We start from the raw sequence: 26,751 nt of genomic DNA on the forward strand, positions 1-26,751 counted from the left end.
AAAACGGTGTCAGCAATATTCTTGGAAGAAAACGTTAGAAAAACGTTTTCAAAAAAAAATTATAAGAATGACCATATACTAAATTAAATAGATATTTCGTCTGATTTTTGATCAGGTAAGGCTTCATAAAGGGCAACCAAACGATGTGGATTTTCGAAATGTGGTATATACCATAAGCATAGGTGCGTAAACGCACCTATGCTAAAAAGGGCTCAGAGGTATAACATTTGTATAAAACAATAACATAAATACTTGAGATACTAGGTTTGTTGACATTTAGACTTAACAAGAGACCCTAACAGAATAGTCTGAACAAACATGCATGTACAATCTTATCAATCAATGATTATTTTATCATTACAATTATCACAGGCCTAGTGAGATAAACTATTACCAAAGACTCACTACATCAAGGATAACTTAAATGCAGATACCATTTCAAGGAAAACTATTTTGTTTATCATCACATTGATTAGAAATGAAACATGGTTCATACAACCATAAAGCTTGAAATGACAGAAAATATAATGTTTGTAATCTAAATGTTGCAGACAGTGAATACCCTAATTACTCTTAAGTTTTCTGACACTTAAAAATAATAATAACAAGCAAATTCATTGAATTGATATCCCCCGCCAATATGCTTCTGAACACAAAAGTTTTATATTTGACACTCAGCTCAAAAAGCATTTTTTAAAGATACCAAGGGCCATAACCCTGTTATTAACAGATGGTGTACAATGCCATTTGGCCTGCATCATCCTCTTATCCATATATATACTCATACCAAGTTTCAATGAAATCCGCCAAAGCACTTCCAAGATATGGCTCCAGACAGAAAAACGGACAGACAGACAACGCCAAAACAATATCCCTCCGCCTATGGCGGGGGATAAAAATTTGTGTCCAAAAATTTAGATACGGAAAATATTAAAAAATTACAGGTGTCGTAAAATTTAGACACAAAAATTAAATGTCCAAAAATTACATTATATTGAAATAAAAGCAATAAAGCAATGCACAATAGCGTTTCTACTTTAAAATAAAAACAACTTCACAGCTTTGCTTACTCTTGCCTAAAATGATACAGAACAAAAAATTAAAAACATTAAACATACTGCTTCCTTTATAGGAAGATATCATTTAAAATGCTGTAGGGTGAAGGGTTTGTTTTCTACCGGTACACATGGTTATTTACCCAATTACGCAAATGTTATGGTCCATTGCCATCAGGCATGCATCTCCCAGGTTTTATGACCTTAATCCGTCTGTAAAACCCCATGATCAACGTGTCACAAGATTAGTGCCAAAATCTGGTAAAATTGTGCTGTAAAGTATGGTGTCTGAAAATTTTGAGTCATTAATGATAGAGGAAAACGCGATTGTCCAAAAATAAAGATCACGAAAAATAATTATTTTGGCCAAAATAGGGGGTGTCCGAAAACATAGTGTCCGAAATCTTAGAGTAACTACGATATTCTTTTTTTTTATGTCCCATATAAATAGATATTAGAAATACAGTAGTAAAACCCCATTTTTAAATATGGCTGTTAAATTTCATTTGTTAATGCAAACTTAAAATAAAAAAGAAATCTTTAAGATTTAAAACATTAAATGCAGACTGTATACAGAAGAATTAAGAAACAAATTAAATTTATTAATGTATAAATATTTTTGTCAGAATCAAGATCAATTTTAAAACTGGTACTACTTGTGTTATTAATCGCTAATTTTTTATTTTACTTCTATCTTCACTGAATTTCGTATTTAATTGTAATCCATGTATTATATATGTGTTATTTGAATATGTCTAAAAAGCAACTGTATGCTTTAGAGCTCATTAATGTTGTTGTTGTTTTTGTATAGTTGTCGTCTATACAAAAAATGTTCCAATCATGCCCATGGGGTCAAAATTTGCCATGCTTGGCTACTGAACTCTTTTTTTTCGCTTTTATACGATAATAAATTCATAAAAGGCTTCATAAAACAAAGCTCAGAGATTTCATTTTTGGGTATTTTTAAAACATAATATTCATATCAAATTTAAATTAGTTAACATTGTTTTCGTATGGTATACATCCAAGAGTTGTGTTTATTGTAAAAAAAAAAGACATCATAATATTTATACCTAAACTACATGTGGATGTATTAGAGTATCTGTTTTTGTGAGTAAATTTTCATACAACAAACTGTTTGCATATGCCAAAGTGAAGCCACAGTAGCTTTTAATTTGTTTGAAGTTTAAACACTTAATTCTTAAGATTGCAGATGTCACATGATAACAATAGTGACAAAGCTCTTGCATAAGTTAAACTGCATCAAGGAAGTGTGGATGGGACATGTAGAACAAATGTGTTATCAACAAGTCTCTGTTAAATATCTTTATTATTCTTGTAAACAGATTGCTCATACTATATTTAAAAGGGGGTTTTGAGACTTATGTGTGTGTGTCTATAAATAACTTTTTGCAAATTTATAGAGGAATTTTTCCACCTTAAACATAACTGGTAGCCCCAATGCAGTTTGAATTATGAATAACTAATCTTTGCATGCGTTTGTACATTAAATATAAAATATTTGCATACATCAGCTGGGGGAAGAAGAGATATATTACAAAATGTTGGTTTTAAAAGTCTGAACATGTAGATGTCTTATACTGGTAACTTATTTTGTCATTAGTTTAGATCCTTCTTTCACTAAATAGTGCATGCAAAGCAGACAGCATTAACTTAAATAATGGAATGATATCTTCATGAACTTTTCTCTATTGATTGTGTGAACGTTGACGTAAACTGGCTCATATTAATGAAATAACTATAGGAAGTAAATTAAGCAGAATTTTTAGTAAGCAGGTTAGAACCTCAACATTATATGTTGGAGTTTGATAAAGTAACAGCATTTAAGATTTTCAAATTATTTGGCAATATGTTTTTTTTTTTTTCCTGTATTGTTAACTCTTCCAGTGCTGGAACCGAATTTTGAAAGCCTTTTCAAACAGTTTGGATCCAGATGAGACGCCACAGAACGTGGCGTCTCATCAGGATCCAAACTGTTTGCTATTCTGATAGTATTCTTTGAAAAAAATATAAGAAAATGCTAATTTTAGAAATTCAGCAGACGACATTTTTGCAGACGACAATTTTCCCAGCATGCAAAGGGTTAACAACTGAATGAAACTATACAGTCTGGTAAATGTGAAGAATGATTTGGCTTTTTGTCTATGAAAGTATTCTATTCCTACAAATGTTCACATATAAGCTTTTAAGGTGTATTAACTCCCAAATGTTATTAAGTTTTAATCATGATTTCAATTTCTTGCTGGCTAGAAAATATACCCTGTACAGATGTAAACACGGAAGCTAAGAGATTTCAAATGATTGGAATGAAGAGATAAATACTTTGTTTGGTTTTGAATGGATATTGAAAATATACATTGCAGTGATTAAATCAGGAAGTTAAACTTTCTGTACAAATATATACACATCTTGTATGCATACTTAAATCACTACGTCAAGCTCTGATTATTGTTTACCATACTGGATTGTGTCCTTGAAAATGTTTTTTTGATAAACCTGTCATAAAAAAACTCATATTAAACAAATGTCAAGCATGGGTCTTATGCAATACATTGCCATCGTAGCTACAGACCAGAATGCACATCTGCGCAGTATGGTCAGGAGTAACTCTGTTCGCTGTAAAGTCCTTTTAGGCCAGGAGCTACCTTGTCCACTGTTAAGTACTGCAAGATCAGGAGCTACCCTGTCCACTGTAAAGTCCTGCAAGATTAGGCGCTACCGTGTCCACTGTAAAGTCCTGCAAGGTCAGGAACAACCCTGTCCACTGTAAAGTCCTGCAAGATCAGGAGCTACCCTGTCCACTGTGAAGTCCTGCAAGATCAGGAGCTACCCTGTCCACTGTAAAGTCCTGCAAGATCAGGAACAGCCCTGTCCACTGTAAAGTCCTGCAAGATCAGGAGCTGCCCTGTCCACTGTAAAGTCCTGCAAGATCAGGAGCTACCCTGTCCACTGTAAAGTCCTGCAAGATCAGGAGCTACCCTGTCCACTGTAAAGTCCTGCAAGATCAGGAGCTACCCTGTCCACTGTAAAGTCCTGCAAGATCAGGAGCTACCCTGTCCACTGTAAAGTCCTGCAAGATCAGGAACAACCCTGTCCACTGTAAAGTCCTGCAAGATCAGGAGCTAGCCTGTCTACTGTAAAGTCCTGCAAGATCAGGAGCTACCCTGTCCACTGTAAATTCCTGCAAGATCAGGAGCTACCATGTACATTGTAAAGTCCTGCAAGATCAGGAACAACCCTGTCCACTGTAAAGTCCTGCAAGATCAGGAGCTACCCTGTCCACTGTAAAGTCCTGCAAGATCAGGAGCTACCCTGTCCACTGTAAAGTCCTGCAAGATCAGGACCAACCCTGTCCACTGTTAAGGCCTGCAAGATCAGGAGCTTACCTGTCCACTGTAAAGTTCTGCAGGATCAGGTGTTACCTGTCCACTGTAAAGTCCTGCAAGATCAGGAGCTACCCTGTCCACTGTAAAGTCCTGCAAGATCAGGAGCTAACCTGTCCACTGTAAAGTCCTTCACGGTCAGGAGCTACCTGTCCACTGTAAAGTCCTCCAAGATCAGGAGCTACCATGTACACTGTAAAGTCCTGCAAGGTCAGGAGCTACCCTGTACACTGTAAGGTCCTTCAAGGTCAGGAGTTACCCTGTCCACTGTAAAGTCCTGTAAGGTCAGGAGCTACCCTGTCCACTATAAAGTCCTTCAAGGTAATGATCTACCCTGGACACTGTAAAGTCCTACAAGGTCAGGAGCAACTCTGTCCACTGTAAAGTTCTGCAGGATCAGGAGCTTCCCTGTCCACTGTAAAGTCCTGCAAGATCAGGAGCTACCTTGTCCACTGTAAAGTCCTGCAAGATCAGGAACAACCCTGTCCACTGTAAAGTCCTGCAATATCAGGAGCTACCTGTCTGCTGTAAAGTCCTGCAAGATCAGGAGCTACCCTGTCCACTGTAAAGTCCTGCAAGATCAGGAGCTACCCTGTCCACTGTAAAGTCCTGCAAGATCAGGAGCTACCCTGTCCACTGTAAAGTCCTGCAAGATCAGGAACAACCCTGTCCACTGTAAAGTCCTGCAAGATCAGGAGCTAGCCTGTCTACTGTAAAGTCCTGCAAGATCAGGAGCTACCCTGTCCACTGATAATTCCTGCAAGATCAGGAGCTACCATGTACATTGTAAAGTCCTGCAAGATCAGGAACAACCCTGTCCACTGTTAAGTCCTGCAAGATCAGGAGCTACCCTGTCCACTGTAAAGTCCTGCAAGATCAGGAGCTACCCTGTCCACTGTAAAGTCCTGCAAGATCAGGACCAACCCTGTCCACTGTTAAGGCCTGCAAGATCAGGAGCTTACCTGTCCACTGTAAAGTTCTGCATGATCAGGTGTTACCTGTCCACTGTAAAGTCCTGCAAGATCAGGAGCTACCCTGTCCACTGTAAAGTCCTGCAAGATCAGGAGCTACCCTGTCCACTGTAAAGTCCTTCAAGGTCAGGAGCTACCTGTCCACTGTAAAGTCCTGCAAGATCAGAAGCTACCATGTACACTGTAAAGTCCTGCAAGGTCAGGAGCTACCCTGTACACTGTAAGGTCCTTCAAGGTCAGGAGTTACCCTGTCCACTGTAAAGTCCTGTAAGGTCAGGAGCTACCCTGTCCACTATAAAGTCCTTCAAGGTAAGGATCTACCCTGGACACTGTAAAGTCCTACAAGGTCAGGAGCAACTCTGTCCACTGTAAAGTTCTGCAGGATCAGTAGCTACCTGTCCACTGTTAAGTCCTGCAAGATCAGGAGCTACCCTGTCCACTGTAGAGTCCTGCAAGATCAGGAGCTACCCTGTCCACTGTAAAGTCCTTCAAGGTCAGAGGCTACCTGTCCACTGTAAAAACCTGCAAGATCAGGAGCTACCTGTACACTGTAAAGTCCTGCAAGGTCAGGAGCTATCCTGTCTGCTGTAAAGTCCTGCAAGATCAGGAGCTACCCTGTCCACTGTAAAGTCCTGCAAGATCAGGAGCTACCCTGTCCACTGTAAAGTCCTTCAAGGTCAGGAGCTACCTGTCCACTGTAAAGTCCTGCAAGGTAAAGAGCTATCCTGTCCACTGTTAAATCCTGCAAGATCAGGAGCTACCTGTCTGCTGTAAAGTCCTGCAAAGTCAGGAGCTACCTGTCCACTCTAAAGTCCTTCAAGGTCAGGAGCTACCATGTCCGCTGAAATGTCCTTCAAGGTCAGGAGCTACCCTGTCCACTGTGAAGTCCTTCAAGGTCAGGGGCTACCCTGTCCACTGTAAAGTCCTGCAAGGTCCTGCAAGGTCAGGAGCTACCTGTCCACTGTAAAGTCCTGCAAAGTCAGGGGCTACCTGTCCACTGTAAAGTCCTGCAAGGTCAGGAGCTACCCTGTCGACTGTAAATTCCTGCAAGATCAGGAGCTACCATGTACATTGTAAAGTCCTGCAAGATCAGAAACTACCCTGTACACTGAAAAGTCCTTCAAGGTCAGGAGTTACCCTGTCCACTGTAAAGTCCTGTAAGATCAGGAGCTACCCTGTACACTGTAAAGTCCTGCAAGATCAGGAGCTACCCTGTCCACTGTAAGGTCCTGCAAGATCAGGAGCTACCCTGTCCACTGTAAAGTCCTTCAAGGTCAGGAGCTACCTGTCCACTAAAGTCCTGCAAGGTCAGGAGCTACCATGTCCACTGTTAAGTCCTGCAAGGTCAGGAGCTACTTTGCCCACTGTAAAGTCCTGCAAGATCACATGCTACCTGTCCGCTGTAAAGTCCTGCAAGATCAGGAGCTACCCTGTCCACTGTAAAGTCCTTCAAGGTCAGGAGCTATCCTGTACACTGTAAAGTCCTGCAAGGTCCGGAGCTACCCTGTTCACTGTAAAGTCCTGCAAGGTCAGGAGCTACCCTGTCCACTGTAAAGTCCTGCAAGATCAGGAGCTTCCCTGTCCACTGTAAAGTCCTGCAAGATCAGGAGCGACCCTGTCCACTGTAAAGTCCTGCAAGGTCAGGAGCTACTCTGTCCACTGTAAAGTCCTGCAAGGTCAGGAACTACCCGTCCACTGTAAAGTCCTGCAAGATCACAAGCTACCTTTCTGCTGTAAAGTCCTTCAAGGTCAGGAGCTACCCTGTGCACTGTTAAGGCCTGCAAGGTCAGGAGCTACCCTGTCCACTGTAAAGTCCTTCAAGATCAGGAGCTACCCTGTCCACTGTGAAGTCCTGCAAGGTCAGGAGCTACCCTGTCCACTGTAAAGTCCTGCAAGATCACAAGCTACCTGTCCCCTGTAAAGTCCTACAAGATCACAAGCTACCTGTCCGCTGTAAAGTCCTGCAAGGTCAGGAGCTACCTGTCCGCTGTAAAGTCCTATAATAACAGGAGCTACCTGTCGGCTGTAAAGTCCTGCAAGATAAGGAGCTACCCTGTCCACTGTAAAGTCCTGCAAGATCACGAGCTACCTGTCCGCTGTAAAGTCCTGCAAGATCACGAGCTACCTGTCCACTGTTAAGTCCTGCAAATCAGGAGCTACCTGTACACTGTAAAGTCCTGACAGATCACGAACTACCTGTCCGCTGTAAAGTCCTTCAAGGTCAGGAGCTACCCTGTACACTGTAAAGTCCTTCAATGTCAGAAGCTACCTGTCCACTGTAAAGTCCTGCAAGATCAGGAGCTACCCTGTCCAATTTAAAGTCCTTCATGGTCAGGAGGTACCTGTCCACTGTAAAGTCCTGCAAGATCAGGAACAACCCTGTCCACTGTAAAGTCCTTCAAGGTCAGGAGCGACCATGTACACTGTAAAGTCCTTCAAGGTCAGGAGCTACCCTGTCCACTGTAAAGTCCTTCAAGGTCAGGAGCTACAATGTCCACTATAAAGGCCTGCAAGATCAGGAGCTACCTTTCCACTGTAAAGTTCTTCATGGTCAGGAGCTACCTGTCCACTGTAAAGTCCTTCAAGGTCAGGAGCTACCCTGTCCACTGTAAAGTCCTGCAAGGTCAGGAGCTACCTGTCCACTGTAAAGTCCTGCAAGGTCAGGAGCTACCTGTCCACTATAAAGTCCTGCAAGATCAGGTGCTACCTTTCCGCTGTAAAGTCTTTCAAGGTCAGGAGCTACCCTCTACACTGTAAAGTCCTTCAAGGTCAGGAGCTACCTGTCCACTGTAAAGTCCTGCAAGGTCAGGAGCTACCCTGTCTGCTGTAAAGTCCTGCAAGGTCAGGAGCTACCCTGTCCGCTGTAAAGTCCTGCAAGATCAGGAGCTACCCTGTCCACTGTAAAGTCCTTCAAGGTCAGGAGCTACCTCTCCACTGTAAAGTTCTGCAAGATCAGGAGCTACCCTGTCCACTGTTAAGTCCTGCAAGATCAGGAGCTACCCTGTCCACTGTAAAGTCCTGCAAAATCAGGAGCTACCCTTTCCACTGTAAAGTCCTGCAAGATCAGGAACAGCCCTGTCCACTGTTAAGTCCTGCAAGATCAGGAGCTACCCTGTCCACTGTAAAGTCCTGCAAGATCAGAAGCTACTCTGTCCGCTGTAAAGTCCTGCAAGATCAGGAGATACCGGCCACTGTAAAGTCCTGCAAGATCAGGAGCTTCCCTGTCCACTGTAAAGTCCTGCAAGATCAGGAGCTACCCTGTCCGCTGTAAGTCCTGCAAGGTCAGGAGCTACCCTGTCCACTGTAAAGTCCTGCAAGATCAGGAGCTACCCTGTCCACTGTAAAGTCCTGCAAGGTCAGGAGCTACCCTGTCCACTGTAAAGTCTGCAAGACTTGGTTTTCTCATAAGTGGCCTTGCTCACTTTAAATCATGTGCAGTCTGAGGCTATCCCCTGGCTGAACCTGAAAACTACACATAAGAGGTACTTCTAAGATGATCATTTTTAGATCATTAGAGCATTTTAAACATAGATCCAAAAATATATTATTCTTTTTAATATAGTTATTATTAATTAATAAATTATTATATCAATCAAGAAGTAATACTTCAGATAACTTTAGATTGGCACTGTTCAAACATACTTCTTGGGTTTTTTAACATCTGGTTCTTATGGAGCACTAACATAGTACTATATTTGAGATTGTGGTAAACACCTTAATTGACGTATGGAGGTTGTGTTGAGAATGCAGCCTTCAGTCAACACAATGTCTGTACAGTGTTGTTTTTTTCAAAATTGGGTACAGTAATTGGCCATATTCCCAATGGAAAAAAGTATATTTTTTTCCCAAATGGGAGCTAAAAATTCACAATTCAAGGTTTAAAAAACCTTTGTTTTTAGATCAACATTTAGTTAATTTCCCATCCAGCTCTACAAGTAACACTTTATTAAATTATTTAATATTTGAAACACTTTTATTCTCCTTTTTGAAGCATTTGTTAGCACTAAAATAACACCACTAATTGTCCAACTTTGGTCAAAACGCCGCGATTTTTCCCAATCCAAAGGGAGTGGGCTCCATTCCCAAAATGGTGGGAAAAAAACACTGCTGTAAAAGCCTGTATAAATTTGGTTTACAAAGTTTAATTATTATAATGGAAACCTGCCTCTGACATTCATTTTTGCATATTTTTGTGAATGTTTCACAATGTTGCTGTTGAACAAATAATCATCTTTTCTTTCTGATTTGCAGCTGAACGTCTTTTCTTTAAGGTCATTTGCTTTGACAATTTGATGATACATTAACCTCTTTAAAAATACGGCTTTTGTCCATTTTGGTGAAAGAAAGATGGAACCATTAAAGGATAAATCTAAATAGTAATGATCGAAGAGTGTTTTTTTTATATAAAAGCTTACTTCAAATTCATTCAAATTTTTTAATTGGACATGAAATGACTTTAAAGCTTCACTTTTGTATACAGGAAAAAAAGAAAATGTGCAATAAGTAAGGTAACCTGTTACACTTAAACTTTAAGGCATTTTTTTGTAAATATTTGGTTTATTGGATCCAACTTCCCTATTTTTTGCAATTTCCCTCAAAAAAGAGCACCAATTTTGTTGGCTTGAAATTTATCTGTTCTTTTATGTGATTTTCCTTTTTGTTATTTATGATCGTTTTACAACTCAAAAATGGTGTACCCATACATTATATTCATAAAGGTTAGATGTCACTGTGTCAGTCTGACATCTTAATAGATTTAATAATGTTTGCCACATTTGGCTTAATGTGCATGCACTACAATAAAAACTGAAGAGGAATGAAAGATTGTATGCACAATAATTTACCACATTCTTAACAAAATGTTTTTAAATCGATAAATTTAACTATATATAAACTTAAAAACTCAGCAAAATATTTTTAATGGTATATCAGCTTAATGAAATGCAAGCACTGGGATTGCAATGTCATTTCTACATTCACTTCTGAATAATTATAGAAACATACGCATTTAAGATCATCATCAGTGTTTATTAATCAAATCATATGCATAAGAATTCAGGATTTTAAAACTTACATATATGATGTACATGATGACAAGAGCTTAGCATGCGTTTATAAAATGTATTTGCACCCTTGAAACAGTTTACGAAATGGCGGTAAAATTAACAGTTTGCATACTGTAAATTGGGGGGAAACCAGCAGGCAGTTTTACGGTGATTCTATGGATTCTACATTCTTATATCAAATACATTTTAATAAAAATATTATTATGCAATATGTATGGGTCTATTTTATTTTTTTGAAATATATCTTTAATTGTGATAAATTCCACTCTCCCCCCTCTATTGTTTTTCTTAATTTTGTATTTTTTGATCTCAGAAAAAATGTATTGGCACATAACTATTGTGACATAAGGAAGCTACGGGTGTATGCAAGACATATTGAAACTTTTGGCCTCAGCTGGAAATAGCCAAAAACAGCTGATTACAAATAAGTAAATAAAAATAAGAACAAATATGACAAAATCTGATAAAATGTTGTAGCATTTGGGCTTGTTTTAACAGCAATAATGGAGACATGAAACTCACATATTTTTTTGGTTTTATTGCCTATTTCCTGACCCAGCCTTTTTATCATGCAGAGCGTCTGCTGGTGACAGTGTTGTTTGTTTTAGGGATGTTAATGATGATTATCTTGAACAATTTCATAGATAATAGCTACTGAGACGTCTTATGTTTAATGAAAAAACAAATAATCTATAATAAGGGATTTAAACATACTTTAAAGGGATTTGTTCTTTCTTTTTGTATGTCATTAAGCATGTGTATCCGTAGTATCGGCCCTCTTAATGAAAACATCTAAATATGTAAAGTTAAAAGATTGAAAAACATACATGTTTAATACATCAATCTATAGTTTTATGTGTTCCTAGACATAACAACAAAACTGCATTAAAATTGGTAATATTTTGCTGAAATTCTTGCGAGACTAAGCCCCATGAAGTAATCAGTATCATGAACATCGTTTCTCATAATATTGGCCCTTCTGATTGGTTGCTAAGGTTTGTAACTTTGATGCGCATGATCTTTGTCTATATATTTTTTTTTATTGGAAAAACAAAACCATTGTTCATCTTTCTTGTTTTTCTTAAATTATTATATTTTTTCACAATTAAACAGCTTATTCAACATTTGATAAACCTACTAATAAACCAAAAACAAACTAACACAATTATGTATAATCATAATCCACCTGGAATAAACATGACCTACTTTCAAATGTCAAAACCAGAAATCATGAGAAAGATTATCATGACAGTCATTAATAAACAGCAAATAAATAAAAACTTCTAAAAAACGAAAAACATTAACTGTTCAGCACTTTTTATCCCCCGCCATAGGCGGAGGGATATTGTTTTGGCGTTGTCCGTCCGTCCCTCTTTCTGTCCGTCCGTCCAGAGCCATATCTTGGAAGTGCTTTGGCGGATTTCATTGAAACTTGGTATGAGTATATTATATGGATAAGGTGATGATGCAAGCTAAATGGCATTGTACACCATCTATTAATAACGGAGTAATGGCCATTTGTATCTTGAAAAAAATGCTTTTTTGAGTGTCAAATATAATACTTTTGTGTCCAGAAGCAGATTGGCGGGAGATATCAATTCAACGGATTTGCTTGTTGATTTTTTTTTTCAAAGACACTATACAATGAGCAGGGTCGATACTTTGAGAATAAGGGATAATGTGTTTACAAGAAATTTATATTTTTGTTGAAAATGTGATAAATAGTTTAAATAGCACAGAAGCTCATTTTAATGCAGGTCCACTGTACCAATCAGTATATTTGATCAGGTATTATAAACCCTAGCTGTGCATTAGTACCTTGTATTTCTTGAGTCTATAATATAAGTAAATTCCTTATAATCAAGTCAAAGAATAGACTGAACTGGATTGTGTACACAGGTGAAGGGATGAACTACTTAACCCTTTGCATGCTGGGAAATTTGTCGTCTGCAAAAATGTCGTCTGCAGAATTTCTAATATTAGCATTTTCTTCGATTTTTTTCAAAGAATACTATCAGAATAGCAAACAGTTTGGATCCTGATGAGACGCCACATTCTGTGGCGTCTCATCTGGATCCAAACTGTTTGCAAAGGCCTTTAAAACTCGGTTCCCGCACTGAAAGGGTTAACAGATCAGAGTTTTTTTTCCATTCAAATATGTGTCCGGTAGTGGGGCCCATTCCAAATGGAAAAAGTATATATTTTTTCCCAAATTGGACTTACTGTCAATAAGCTCTTTTGTTTTAAATAATGTACTGGTAACTGACAAGAATATGCTGTGGTTAGATAATTTGCACATTTCTTTGATCATAAATGAAATTTGTGGATTCGTCTATTACTAAATCCAACAACACAGAAGAAAGCTGTTTGCTAAAGCAAGCTCCTTAAATTTGATTGTAAAGAGGAAAAGCTTGCAATTACTGATTTTGTTTACAAAATATTATTAATTTTAAATGGATTGCTTCTTTCAGAAACTAGAAAAATTGTGCTAAAAGAGAATAAATTACTTTTTAATTTGTTTAAAGTGATATTATGGGCATCTTATAGTTTAAAGGTGTCTACTGCAACCGTTGTTTATTTTTGGTGTTTTCACTTCATATACATGTATATTTGTTAATGCAGCATCAACATACTAAAACAATATCCCGGAAAGAGAAAAATAATGCATTTGAATATCAACTGTACTTTCGTTTTGACAACTGACAACAGAAATGATTCGATTTACGATGTGCATCTTAATTTAGTTTAAGTGCAGATTTGTGCATATGACACAAAGGCACTATTTTATTTTACGGATAATTTCGGCTTAGAGGACTCACCAGTAATGTAAAATAATGAATACAATTTATATTTTATATAAACAACTCGTAGCAAGATGAGTTGCAGATAATTGGTCAGTAACCACATTTTAACTAACTCTTTTGACCTGTTAATTCTTTTCAGCTCAATTCAACAGTGAAAATTGCCCATAATATCACTTTAAAGGGTCTTTTTCACAGATTTTTCACATGTTTTGAAGTTTTTCATTTAATGCTTTATATTGATAAATGTAAACATTGGACCTAAATAGCTCCAGTAAAACATCAAGAATAAAATTTAAAAAAGGTAAAAAAAAGTAGCCCACAGCAGGGCTCGAACCAGTGACCCCTGGAGTCCTGAAGTAAAAACCAATTAGATCGCTCGGCCATGATCTGCCAAGTATGTAGACGAGACGTATTTTATAGTTTATATAAGTGATCTTTGTAGTTTCACAAAATTAAATGACAACAACAGAACTCTCCAAATTATTCAATCGTTTTGCGTTGCAACGCTTTATAATTTTCAGGTTTTTAAATCATCAAAAGATGCATATAATGGCTATATTAGACCATGGTAAATGTTCAGTTTAAGTGTTTCCTCACAAATATCATAACTAAAACGAAAGATTGCGAATCTAAAACAACTTTTATTAATTTTGTCAATTTACCAAAACGTGAAAAGGCCCCTTTAACTCTGTATGAAGGAAATGTTTCACAAAGTGTCAAGTTTTAGTCAAAATGTATCTTAAAAAGCTGTTCTAGTTATTCAATATTGAAACTTTATGTCTTGTCTTGTGCTGTGAGGTAAATGAGGCCACTTATAGTATGCATTTCATAGTACATGGTGATCATATTACAATTACAGTTCATATTAACACGCCCAGATGGATGGCAACTGTTTCTGCTGTGCCTGGTTAACATTATTAGTACCAGTACTGGTATATTTACCATTAATTATTCTAGTTAGGTATTGTTGAAAAAACAATCATATAAGGAAGATTTTTTTCAAGTGATTAGTTACATGTTCGTACTCAAACCTTCTTTTAGTATGTTTTCTATAGACTGCACAAAAAGGCCCTCAGATAATGCAGATTTAGGATTTATAAAAAATTAGACAAAAAATCTTAGAAGTTTCATGAATCAATCCCATTTTAATATATAGAGCACAAATGATCACCATGAGGAACTTAATTCCAAAAACAGTTGCCCATAAAGTACATGAATCTGAATTTCCTGCCATTTAAATGTCTCAAGTGATTATTTAATTGTCTTGTTTCAGTATTTGTCAATGGGTAATATAATGTTCATCGTTTGAGTTTATGAATAAGAACGCTTGGGCATACTGAAAGTGTGCACGATGAAAAAAAAAGAGAGTGTGTTTGGCAGTTTTCCGTCATTCAGCTTTGGACACAATCGAACTATAAAGATTGTTCAAAGTTTGTCTTTGATTTCTTTTTTGTACTTTATTAATAACTAAGGTATTGGTTAACTTGGAGATGAAAAACAAAATAGGCGTGATATTGTATATGTGTATGAATGACATGTTTTTATGCCCCCAAAGGTGGGCATATAGTGATTGCACTATCCCTCTGTTTGTCCGCCCGTCTCTCTGTCACACTTTTGCGTTTAGGTTTTCGAAAAATGCTCATAACTTCTATATCACTTCATATGTAATCTTCATATTTGGTATGCATGTGTATATTATGGACAAGGCCTTTCAATGTGCACAAAAATGACCGCTTTTACCTTGACCTTGAACTTTAAGGGTCAGCGTTTAGGTTTCGAAATCTGTGTTTAGGTTTCGAAAAAGCATTTTTTGGGGGCATATGTCTTCCGATGGAGAAAGCTCTTGTTTTAATATGCATTTGTTGAATTATTTTATCATTTTGATGTTTATGATGTTTGATGCAGACACTAGCCTGTCCTCATGCTTTGCCAAATACAGAAAATGTATTGAAAATTATATAAGTCTTCTTTCATTTGTTTGCAATAAGTAAGAAAATACATGGTATTTAATTTGAGATTTGTATAGATAAGAAGTAAATGAAGGGGTATTTGAGGAATAAAGATTACCATTTATAGGCATGAACTTAAGGATTGTCTGATGCAACCATATACTATTGTTGTTGTTTTTCAAAATTACGTGTTTAATATAATATTTTGTCACAAACTTGAAAAGATTTAAAAAAATAAGTCTTGGTTTGTATACTTAAAACAAGTCCCATTAATTCCTGTCATAATGTCAAGGTCATGATTTTGTTTCACAATTTTTGAGCCTGATTCCAGTGAAGTGAGACCCTTTTTTGTTTACTTTTTTAAAATTAATTTAGGAACAAGGCAAAATAAAAATGGGCCTCCCTTTGAGAACCTATATGAATGATATCATGGCATGAAATCACTTGACATGAAAAAACAGGTTAAATGTTAGAACATCAATAGGACATTTTGGGTTATCAACATCATTTATTGTTGAAACATCTTAGGCCAGATTGTTGACTTTGAACATTTACTTCAAACTAAGATACCGGTAGCTACAATATGGGATTGACTTTATCAGCTTGGTTAGGTACATATGAAACGTCTGTGATTTTGCATACTCTGATTTCAATGTGGTGGGTATGTCACCAGTAATATTACATGGCCAATAAAGTGTCAGTACATGTTATGATAAAATGTTTCATGATATTTTAACAATACTAACTAACGATTTTCAGCTCTATTTGAGCACTTGATAACTTATCTAGAAAAAAAAAGTTTGATAACACTTTCAATGACCTAAAACTGATTTAAGATGTGAATAGAAAACCTTTAATTGTTCACAATTGTTCAGATCACAGGCAATAGAGTATATAATGCAGACTGATGCTTGCTGACAAGGAGTTCACCGCTTGTACCGCTTGTACCGACAGGCTCTTATGTGCCCAAAGACTGAGAATTATCCGACATAGACATTCAAGGGGTAAAGCAATTTCCATACACATGTATAAACAAGCAATTTTCTGGGTTCTAATGACCTCTGAAATGCTACTTTTATACTGAGACAAAATATGACAAAAAGTATTTCTTCCAGAATTCTAAACACCCTGTGTAAGGATACGTGTAACGCCACAGAGTATAGTTTTCACTTTTGGTATTATGTTTTGCAAATACTTGCCTTTTGAAAAGCAAAATCTCTGCTTAAATCTGATTACCTGAGTTGTTCAAAGAAGTACCCTTGAAAATGTTTTTGGGCTAAATTCTTGTAGCGAAATGCAATTGTATATGATGTTTTAATCTTATTTTCCCCCCATAAATCTATGTACCAGGGTCATAGTACTTAATGTTCTTCCTTGAAACAGATTTTTTGTACAGGAATAAATTGTTATTATTCAGGTTCAAAAGGTAAGTGTTCTCTTAAAGCATACAGATTCTCAAGCAAGAAGTTCTGACATAAAGGTTACATGCTGTCAATTTGATAATAAGAACCCATGGAACGTTTAAACCACAGTTTAAATAATGTGCTTTTCTATACATTTATACCATTTACAAATGTATATATATAAGTATTAAGGTACGGTAATAACTACTTTATTTGCACTTCATTTTTACACTTGTGTCTAGCCTAACGTCTGTTGGGTTGATTTGTTCTTCTTAAAATGACAGCGTCCATTCCACTGAATACCATTCTGTAATTTCTAAGATAAATATGTTGAGTTAGTATTTCAATGTTTGGTAGACACGGAATGGAACACAAAGTTGATAATGTACACTCAGTGAGGTCCAACCAATACAACCGTCTGGCATTACAGAGACAAACAAACAGTCTATATTTGCGGAATGAAAACGTAATTGAGCACACGGAATAAGAAATTCTAAAAATGCGACCGAATGTTTCAGAATGTTTTGTAAATCTATCCCAGATATCTCAAGCTGATTTTCCATAGACAAGTGCCTCCATAAAATTGAAATAGTATGTACTATTTCATGAAATCTGCTGTTTGTAAATACTATACTTTGATGTAGTTCATGCGGATCGAGAGAGCGAAATATTTGAACTAAAATGAATTCGGGTAGGTTACCTGAGTTCAGCCATCTGAAACAGCCATGTACCTGAAAAAATAAAAGATTATGAAATACGAGAGCCTACTTTATGGCGACACATTAAGTCCTGAAGTAAGATTTAAGTTTCTGTTTCAACAATGTGTTCAGACTTCAGTAATGTACCATGTAATAGTTATGTGATATATTAAGCAAATATCAAAAGATGTCCGAGACCTTACAAACAGACTGATGCATACATATGTAGAATTAACAATTTAAATGTATACACATGTTAGAAAACAAAAAGACAAACAAATCTGTTAGCGATTAAGTCACACAAAGTCATTGTGCGAAAAGGTCGTATCTCGTTTATTTTGTTGATAGTAGGAGATTTTCACTTCATTATTATATTCACTTTAACACCCAAAACTACAGATCTTCAATTATAGACATTCTCTCTGTTGAATCAAATAAATTCATTATTTTACGAGTAAAAAAGAAGATACAGCATGCAAAATGTATTCGATATTTTTGTTTATACAGGGCACACATGTTACAATGTACATGTTCATGTTTTAAACAAATTTTCCATCAAATACAATAACATTTGGTGAATAAGTGATATTAAATACATACAACACATATTAAGAATACTAACATTAGCTGTTCTTCCAAAATGAATTGAGATTACACAAACTCGATCATCCGCACTGTGTACAGATCGAGATACGAGGTTTTGACGGACAAGTACGGCATCCAATGAAAAATTCCCAAATAATCACATGGTTATTGCTTAAGCGCCTGGTTGGCTAGGAGGTTAGACATTTTCGCACGGAAAGCGGGTTTTCATCATCACCGTGATATTTTCAAAACCTGTTTTAGCGCCAAAACCTAGTTACGACATTTTCGCACGGAGCCGACGATAGAGGATAAATTGCTTGTCAGGCATGTTTACATTATGATTATAAGCATCAAGAGCGTGCTTAGCTGTCTACTTATTACAATTTCATGTCATGATTATACTCTGAAGTTGCATGATAAGGACATTAATTAAACTTACACTTTAATTTTAACATGCTTAATGCATGTTGATTGCAGATTTGTCACATGTTTACGTCATAATGAAGTCTTTACGTCCATGTATGTTTTGTTATGCTTTTATCTATAACTTTTGAAAACAAATATTCTGAAAATATTAGATTGATGGGATATCATATTATAATGGTACTAAATAGTTGATTATCAGAAAGTAAAAAATTTCTGTAGTGAAGATCAAATTATCAAACATTTGTCGGCAATAATATTGCTACAACAGTATATCTTATTTTAATAGTTACCATTTCATACAAATGTGAATTTAACCACTCAATTTACACAGTAAATGTCAGTCTACAAAGCAAATAATAAGTGTTAGCAAATGAACATGCACATTCTTAGAAGAATGTCATTAAATATTTTAAATTTATATGAATGTATATATTCATTGAGGTTGGTGAATAACACTGCTTATTTATGTTAATTTAATAGTAATATTGGTGTTGACATTATTTGAATACTAGAGAAGCACTCTGTTTTCTTTCACTGGATACATGAAGTTATTGTTGTTGACCTCTTGTCAAAAAGGTTTCAGGCTATATGGGACTTGCTTAATGGTCAATTTGGTAGAAATCACAATGAAACACACACATGTATTAAAATCTGGTCATCTTATTTTTGTCAGCTTCAACGCAATGCCTTAAGCAGTATTTGTATCTGAGAACAACATGTCCATTTTGCCCTTTTTACAAAAAAAAAATTGTCCGTAGTCTGTCATGCATACAAACTGTGTGTACACGCTAGAGGCATCATTTATTGCCCATTTTTCATAACAATTGGTCATTACATTTGTTCCAGTGATTATATACCTTGGTCCAGTTTAAAACTGAAGTAAAAAACTAGGTTTCTATGTAAAATTACATTAAAAAAACTTGTGAACTCTACAAGTCACACCATGAAACTTGCTGAGAACATTTTGCCAAATGATATCTAGACTGTGACAGAAATGGTTCAGTTGGTTGAGAAACATGCTGCAAGGGGGCTGGGAAGTTTTCCAGAAAACCTAGTCGACATTCTAGAGGTTTTCATGAAACTTGCTCAGAACATGAGCAAAGACAATCCTCAAAGACCTATGTTTCTATTTTCAGTGCTGAACTACTATGCTCATTGCAGTATGTTTCTATTTGCATCCATGGGCAACTATGCTCAAATCAGTATGTTTCTAGTTGTAGCCATGGACATCTATGCTCAAATCAGAATGTTTCTATTTGCAGCCATGGACATCTATGCTCAAATCAGTATGTTTCTATTTGCAGCCATGGACATCTATGCTCAAATCAGTATGTTTCTATTTGCAGCCATGGACATCTATGCTCAAATCAGTATGTTTCTATTTGCAGCCATGGACATCTATGCTCAAATCAGTATGTTTCTATTTGCAGCCATGGACATCTATGCTCAAATCAGTATGTTTCTATTTGCAGCCATGGACATCTATGCTCAAATCAGTATGTTTCTATTTGCAGCCATGGACATCTATGCTCAAATCAGTATGTTTCTATTTGCAGCCATGGACAACTATGCTCAAATCAGTATGTTTCTATTTGCAGCCATGGACATCAATGCTCAAACCAGAATGTTTCTATTTAGTATGTTTCTACTTACAGCGGTGGGCAACTATGCAGGAGACCAGTCCAAATCTTTGGCTATTCAGGTGGGCGACACCGTACATATTCTGGAGAAGTATGGATCCGGACCCACAGGTAGGAATATAACGACGTTTTGTTAAAAATTGGCTTAATGCATGTGCATACATTTTCATTCCAGATTAGCCTGTGCAGACTGCAAAGGCTAATAAGGAATGACACTTTCCGAATTTTGTCTATACAGGAAGTCTCTTCTAAAAGAAAATCCAGTTTAGATGGAAAGTGTCATTCTTGATTAGCCTGTGCAGATCACATAGGCTTATATGGGGCAAAACTTAATGCCCTTGCATTAAGCCCAGTTTTCTGGAGCAACCAGTAAGAATCAAAGCCAAAATTAACATGAACAATATTTTTTGTGTGGATTTTTTCCAAGGCCCATTTTCAACAGTATTTCATTTCATTTTTATAGGTCAGTTAAATTTCTTTTAACAAACATCTGTTTTACACAAAAACATCCATTTTGTCCTATAAGAATCTCAAAACGTTATTGCAGGTTTTCAAGTAATTCCTAAATTCATATTAGTCTATTATATTTTGGATTGAAATCCCTTAGGTAATTTGGAAAGCCTTCACTATTTTTTTATTGTCCTATATAACGGAAAACGTTACTGTATTTCTGCCTAATACATGTATAGTCATTTAATTGTCTTAAATTTATCCATGAACAGCATTTCAAAAACGTGTTTATAAAAAACGTGCTGTCTTCCCTTCCATCAAACTCAGAAGTGTTTGGCTCACATATCAGATATGACAATTTAGTGAAACGTTTTTTGTTAAAATTAAACTGATATGATGTTATGTGATACAATATCATTCTTAAATAGTATTTGTACTATAACATTTCTATAAATATGCCTTATACCAACTGACAAAATTTTATTGGTCTATAACGTTGGTTAAAGTTTTTAATTGTGTGCGCATCGAGCACTGTTTTTAGATTGATGCAATATGTACAAACTATTACTGAAAATCAGTTGAAAACAAAAGTAAATTTATGTGATGTCAGGCATATATGGGTATGTTGGCCCATTTAAAGATTACACAATAACTGAAGGACGCACTTTATATAAAGTTTTTCAAAAATAAATAAAGGACAAGTATTTTTATGTTGAGACATCAGTCATAAATCATGACATTTATGAAGATTTCTTTTTAACATGATAGATGTATTCCAATATGATACAAACCATGGCAATACAAATAAAAAAAATTAAGCTGTGCATTTTTGTTTGGTTAAGCCATGACTGTCATTCTTTTTATAGAACCTACTCAAATAGGCATGCAAAACATGAAAGTTCAAATCTAGAAAGTAAATAGTCTTCCTTGTACTTCCAAATAACATTTATGGAAGTATAGAACAAACTTCCCCAAAATTTCTTCAGACTTCGAATATCCAACTTTTGAAAAATAGGCCTTTCAAACTTAATACCTAGATTCAAGCCCTGATGATCAACTAATTAAAGGGGCCTTTTCACAGATTTTGGCATGTTTTGAAGTTTGTCATTAAATGCTTAATATTGATAAATGTAAACATTAAATTTTAAAAGCTCCAGTAAAAAATCCAAACTAAAATTTAAAAAAGGAAAAAAAAGTAGCCCGCAGCAGGGCTCTAACCAGTGACCCCGGAATCCTGAAGTAAAAATGCATTAGCCAACTGAGCTATCCTGCCAATCATACATAAGATGCGTATTCTATATGTTATATAAGCAATCTTCGTAGTTTCACAAATTTAAATGACAACAACAGAACTCTCCAAATTATTCAATCGTTTCGCGTTGCAACGCTTTATAACTTTTAGGTTTTTAAATCGTCAAAACACGCATATAATGGCTATATTAGACCATGACAAATGTTCAGTAATACTGTTTCCTCACAAATATCATAACTTAACCGAAAATTTGCGAATCTGAAACAACTTTTTTCAATTTTGTCAATTTACCAAACCGTGAAAAGATCCCTTTAAAATATTGCACAAGATTGAACAACTTTGGCACATTTTGAGGAAATTGAAGGAACGAAATTCACAACTTTAAGAGTAGAGACATAGCTTATCTATTGGATATTATTGCTTACTCTCCACTAATAATGGTCAGTTGTAAGTTATCTGTGGATAATAAAACTGTAGCCATCTTTAAACATTTAGCCATTGGTTACTTTTTCATGTGATGGCAAACATATTGACCCAATACCACTCACATATTAACTAAACTTACTGTAAACTAAAAAAAACAAACTTAAAATAAACATTTGTTATTCTGTTGTTTTCTTGTTTTCCAGCATGGTATCGAGGTACAACCATGAAGAACAAAGAAAAAGTGGTATTTACAACTTTAGTAATATACATTGATGTCCAACAACTTTTCATTGAATATGGAGATATAACTTGTGATAGTAAAACTATGGGCCCCAAAAGGGCAGAGCATTATGTCACTGCTTCGTCTCTCTGTCTGATTTCTAATTTTTAAAGCATTTTTGGTCTGGGTCTATCGTGATATTCATTTTGATCATTCTAGATGTCGGCCTTTCCGCTCTTTTTAGTTCCTGAGATGTCAGACACTTATGTTCTCTGGTTGATGAAACTTGCATTGCAACATCCAATGGTCCAATGATTGCTCAGTTAGTTATTGCCCTTGGATTATAAATATGTTCTTTTTTCAATTCCCATTGAGATCTCAGGCATTTAAGATCCGAATTTGATGAAACTCAATATGCACCATCCCTATATGGTTGACATGCGTATCATTGCAGGTCGTTTCAGTCCAGTGATTTTTCATGGATTTTTTGCCCCTTGATTATGAATGTCATTTTCTGATTGAGTCTTCAACCCTCCCAGTGAGATCTCAGACTCAAATGATGCAAATGTGATCTAAACTTGCTATGCAGCATCCTTATATGGTGGACAAGGGCATCCTGTTGGATCGTTCCAGTAAAATGATTTTTAGCGAGGCTGTTTTCGGAGAAAACCCGAGCTATTGTCATAGCCAGCTCGTCGTCCGACGTCCGCCGTAGGCGTCGTGCTAAAACCTTAACATTGGCCATAACTTTTTAAATATTGAAGATAGCACCTTGATATTTGGCATGCATGTGTATCTCATGGAGCTGCACATTTTGAGTGCTAAAATTTCAAGGTGAACATCATCCTTCAAGGTCTAGGGTCGAAAAAAACAAAGTCAAGGGAAGTAATAAGCTTTAAATGGACATAGTTATCTGACCTGCCCACGTATATATTTTTGTTAAAGAAATCAAGCGGCACAGTAGGCGGCATTGTGTTTCTGGCAAACACATTGTGGTAAAAGGTCAAAGTCATCCTTTACGGTCTATGGTAAAAAATACAAATTTAAGGGAAGTAATAAGCTTTAAAAAGGGAGAAAATTATTCAATATTGAACATAGCCATTTTATATATTTGGCATGCATGTGTATCTCATGGAGCTGCACATTTTAGTGGTCAATCACAGTCTCGGTAGTGGCTTTTAATTATTTGCTACTAAAAATAGAGATTTGTTAGAGACAATTATTTTCAAGGGAAGTAATTTATATGATTATAAATCTCATATTATATATTTTCTTACCAAGAATTGAAGTTCTTTTCACAGTTACTGTACAGATTTATTATTTTGATTATTTATAACTCAAATGATTGATTTGTCAAAGTTTTTTTTAAATGACATAATTATAATTTCTTTGATGTTCATTACATACCTGTGGACATATGTCCATAGATACATGATCAATTCTGGCTATGATTTTATGAAAAAGAAAAAAAAAAAAAAAAATTCTGGCTATGATCTCTTTGATAAACCACAGGCCTTGGTTGTCAGTGATGTCTGACTTGGTCATTTTTGACTGTATACAGACCCCCCCCCCCCCAACCCTGTTGGATTGGACAAAATCCAAGGGAAGTAATAAAGCTTTAAAGGGAGATGGTGTCTATACTTGCCAAATGATAAATAGAAATTTTATTTTAAAGTGGCACAGTAAGGGGCATTGTGTTTCTGACAAACACATCTCTTGTTGGGTCACTAGGTCAAAGGTCAAGGTCAATGTGACCTCTAAAAAAAAAACCTGACAAGCTTTCGCAGCCGAGCGTGGCACCTGTTATGCGGTGCTCTTGTTGAGACAGTTATTACCCTTTGATTATTAATGACATTTTAAAATGGATGTTTGTTTCAGTGCGATTTCTCAGGAATTTATATCAGACTTTGGTCAGGCTTTGATGAACATTTATAGGCTTCCATAGGAAGTTGTTACACTTTCAGTAAAAATTGCTTTCTGTGACAGATACCAGACACTAATTATCTGAATGTAATGGCACTTCACATGCAACATCCCAATAGTTTTTCATGGACTATTTGCCCTTTGATAAATGAAATGACATTTTCTATTAATTTTACAGTTCTGTGTATGATCTCAGGGACTCTAACGACCCAAATTGATGAAACTTAATGTGCACTAGCCCTACTGGGTGGACATGCAGTTTATTTTAAACCTATTTATTTTAGCTCCATTGCATTGAAAGCCTCAGGCTTATTGAAACGCGATCGAGTCCATTTCCTGGGCCTAGAACCAGTACTTTGTGTCTTTGTGGGAGATCTTAAGAGTGCTCCCATTGTAGGGATCAAACCCGTGACCTTCTGGTTGCTAGGCGGACACCATATCCATTACACCACTGCGACCATGCAGTTTGTCATGTTGTTCAACTCCGTGGGGTTTTCGGGAAATAATTGCCAATTTATGAACAATTTATCCATAATTATTAAATGGAAAAGGACATCATGGGGTCCCCTTTTTCACTGATAATCTTGTGTCCTTTTATAGTGTTTGGTGCATTGGTGTATTTAATTGTGTAAGACAAAAGGTCTTTTATTCTTTATCCATGTTTAAAGGGATTATGATTGATATTTATATGATACACTCACAATTGCTTTAATTTTAATAAAAATGTGTCAAGTATACATATAGCTACAAACTTAAGCACAATCTGAATTCATGTTGAATTCAATGAGCTAAAATTGGTCTTGTGCTATATGCAGGCAGCGTAGCTCAATACTGGACTGCGCATTCCCACATACCCTGTCTGCTATAAAGTCATGCATGGCTTAGTGGTATCATTGGCGGACAAGGTTACTCTTGACCAGCCAGAGCTCGACCTACCCTGGCCTCATACGGCACGAGACCCATTTTTTCCATGATGCTCAGCATGTACAGTGTTTGATATTATTACTCAAACTAGAATGTTTGATATTTAAAAAATGAAATACTTAAAATAAGGTATTAAGAAAGACTAATTATACATGAAGTTTCAAAATTGCTTTTTATGAAAATAATTCATCCTTCAATATGTGTTTGCTCAAATACATTTAGAAGTCTTCACTTCTCTTTTATATAAAAAGACATCCTAGATGCATATTATAAATATGGTCTGCATGGCAAAGTCAGACACTCTAAAATGACCTTGGCATTGCTTTTGTTTTATTGTTCGACTTGAACTTATGTTTTCTTTTGAAGGGTATATTTCCAGCATCAATAATACACATCAAGAAATGTACAGTGGAAAACAATGGGTAAGAGAAACAGAATTTTTAGATAAGAAACGCCTCTTTAATTATATAAATAATTATATTAGGTATTAAAATTTGCAAGACCTAAGCCTGTTAGGGGAACCTCATTTCATGTATCACTTTTCTCCTGATACAAAAGTACTGATTTGCACCAAAGAGTTTGAGAGAAGTTTGAAATTGTGCAGATAGACAAATTCGCAGGCTTTGGTTCTGGTGAGGCTCGTTTTCTTTATGGTACGAGCCTCACTCTTGGTAATAAGTCTTATAATGCATGTGGGTAAAGTGTCATTCAAGATTAGCCTGTGCAGTCCACACAGGTTACTGACACTTTCCACTTTAATGGCTTTTTAAAAAAACAATTAATGTCTCTTCTAAATGAAATTTAAGTCAAGGCGGAACGTGTTGTCCCAGATTAGCCTTACTGCACATGCTAGTCTGGGACGACAGTTTACGCACATGCATTTAGTCCCGTTCTGCCAGAGAGCTGTTCATTTTTTATTTGTTCATTGTTTATTTAACAGTGTTTAATGCATGTGTTCTTGATAAACTTATTCAATTTAAATGGAATTTTTTGTTTTAAGGAAAACATTTGTTTCAACAAAAATCTAGTCTAGCCAGAAATTATAGTCCCTTATTAGCCTTAACAGACTGCCAGTTTTCTCATCAAAATTTTACACATTTGCTTGCAATATAATAGGCAATGCTAAACAATATCTGTTTTTGATTAGATATTTATGCCCCCCTTCGAAGAAGAGGGGGTATATTGCTTTGCTCATGTCGGTCGGTCGGTCGGTATGTCGGTCCGTCCACCAGGTGGTTTCCGGATGATAACTCAAGAACGCTTGGGGCTAGGATCATGAAACTTCATAGGTACATTGATCATGACGCGCAGATGACCCCTATTGATTTTGAGGTCACTAGGTCAAAGGTCAAGGTCACATGTGAAGGTCAGAGTTATTGAAAATAGGCATTATAAGGATTTAGCATGGTTCAAACAAGGGAAACAACTATGGTTTATGCATGTCCTTTTTATTACAGATTTTCCTCCCTTTAATTCATTCAAAATCTCATTTTACAGCAGAGATTCCAAATCTGACCTGTAAATGAGCCCCATATTTACTGCCAGTGCTAGGTTA

At 36.1% G+C, this 26,751-nt stretch overlaps 1 protein-coding gene across 1 annotated transcript in view; it reads left to right on the forward strand.

Annotated features, from left to right (window-relative positions):
• LOC127831182 (dedicator of cytokinesis protein 3-like) overlaps positions 1-26,751 on the forward strand; it is a 168,526-nt gene that overhangs the window by 6,524 nt on the left and 135,251 nt on the right. The window contains exons 2-4 of the mRNA XM_052356175.1: positions 20,017-20,112; positions 22,333-22,373; positions 25,563-25,618. Coding sequence (XP_052212135.1) covers positions 20,017-20,112; positions 22,333-22,373; positions 25,563-25,618 — 193 coding nt within the window. The remainder of the gene's footprint in view (positions 1-20,016; positions 20,113-22,332; positions 22,374-25,562; positions 25,619-26,751) is intronic.

The sequence above is a fragment of the Dreissena polymorpha genome, chromosome 5 (genome assembly GCF_020536995.1).
Source record: "Dreissena polymorpha isolate Duluth1 chromosome 5, UMN_Dpol_1.0, whole genome shotgun sequence".
NCBI lineage: Eukaryota > Metazoa > Mollusca > Bivalvia > Myida > Dreissenidae > Dreissena > Dreissena polymorpha.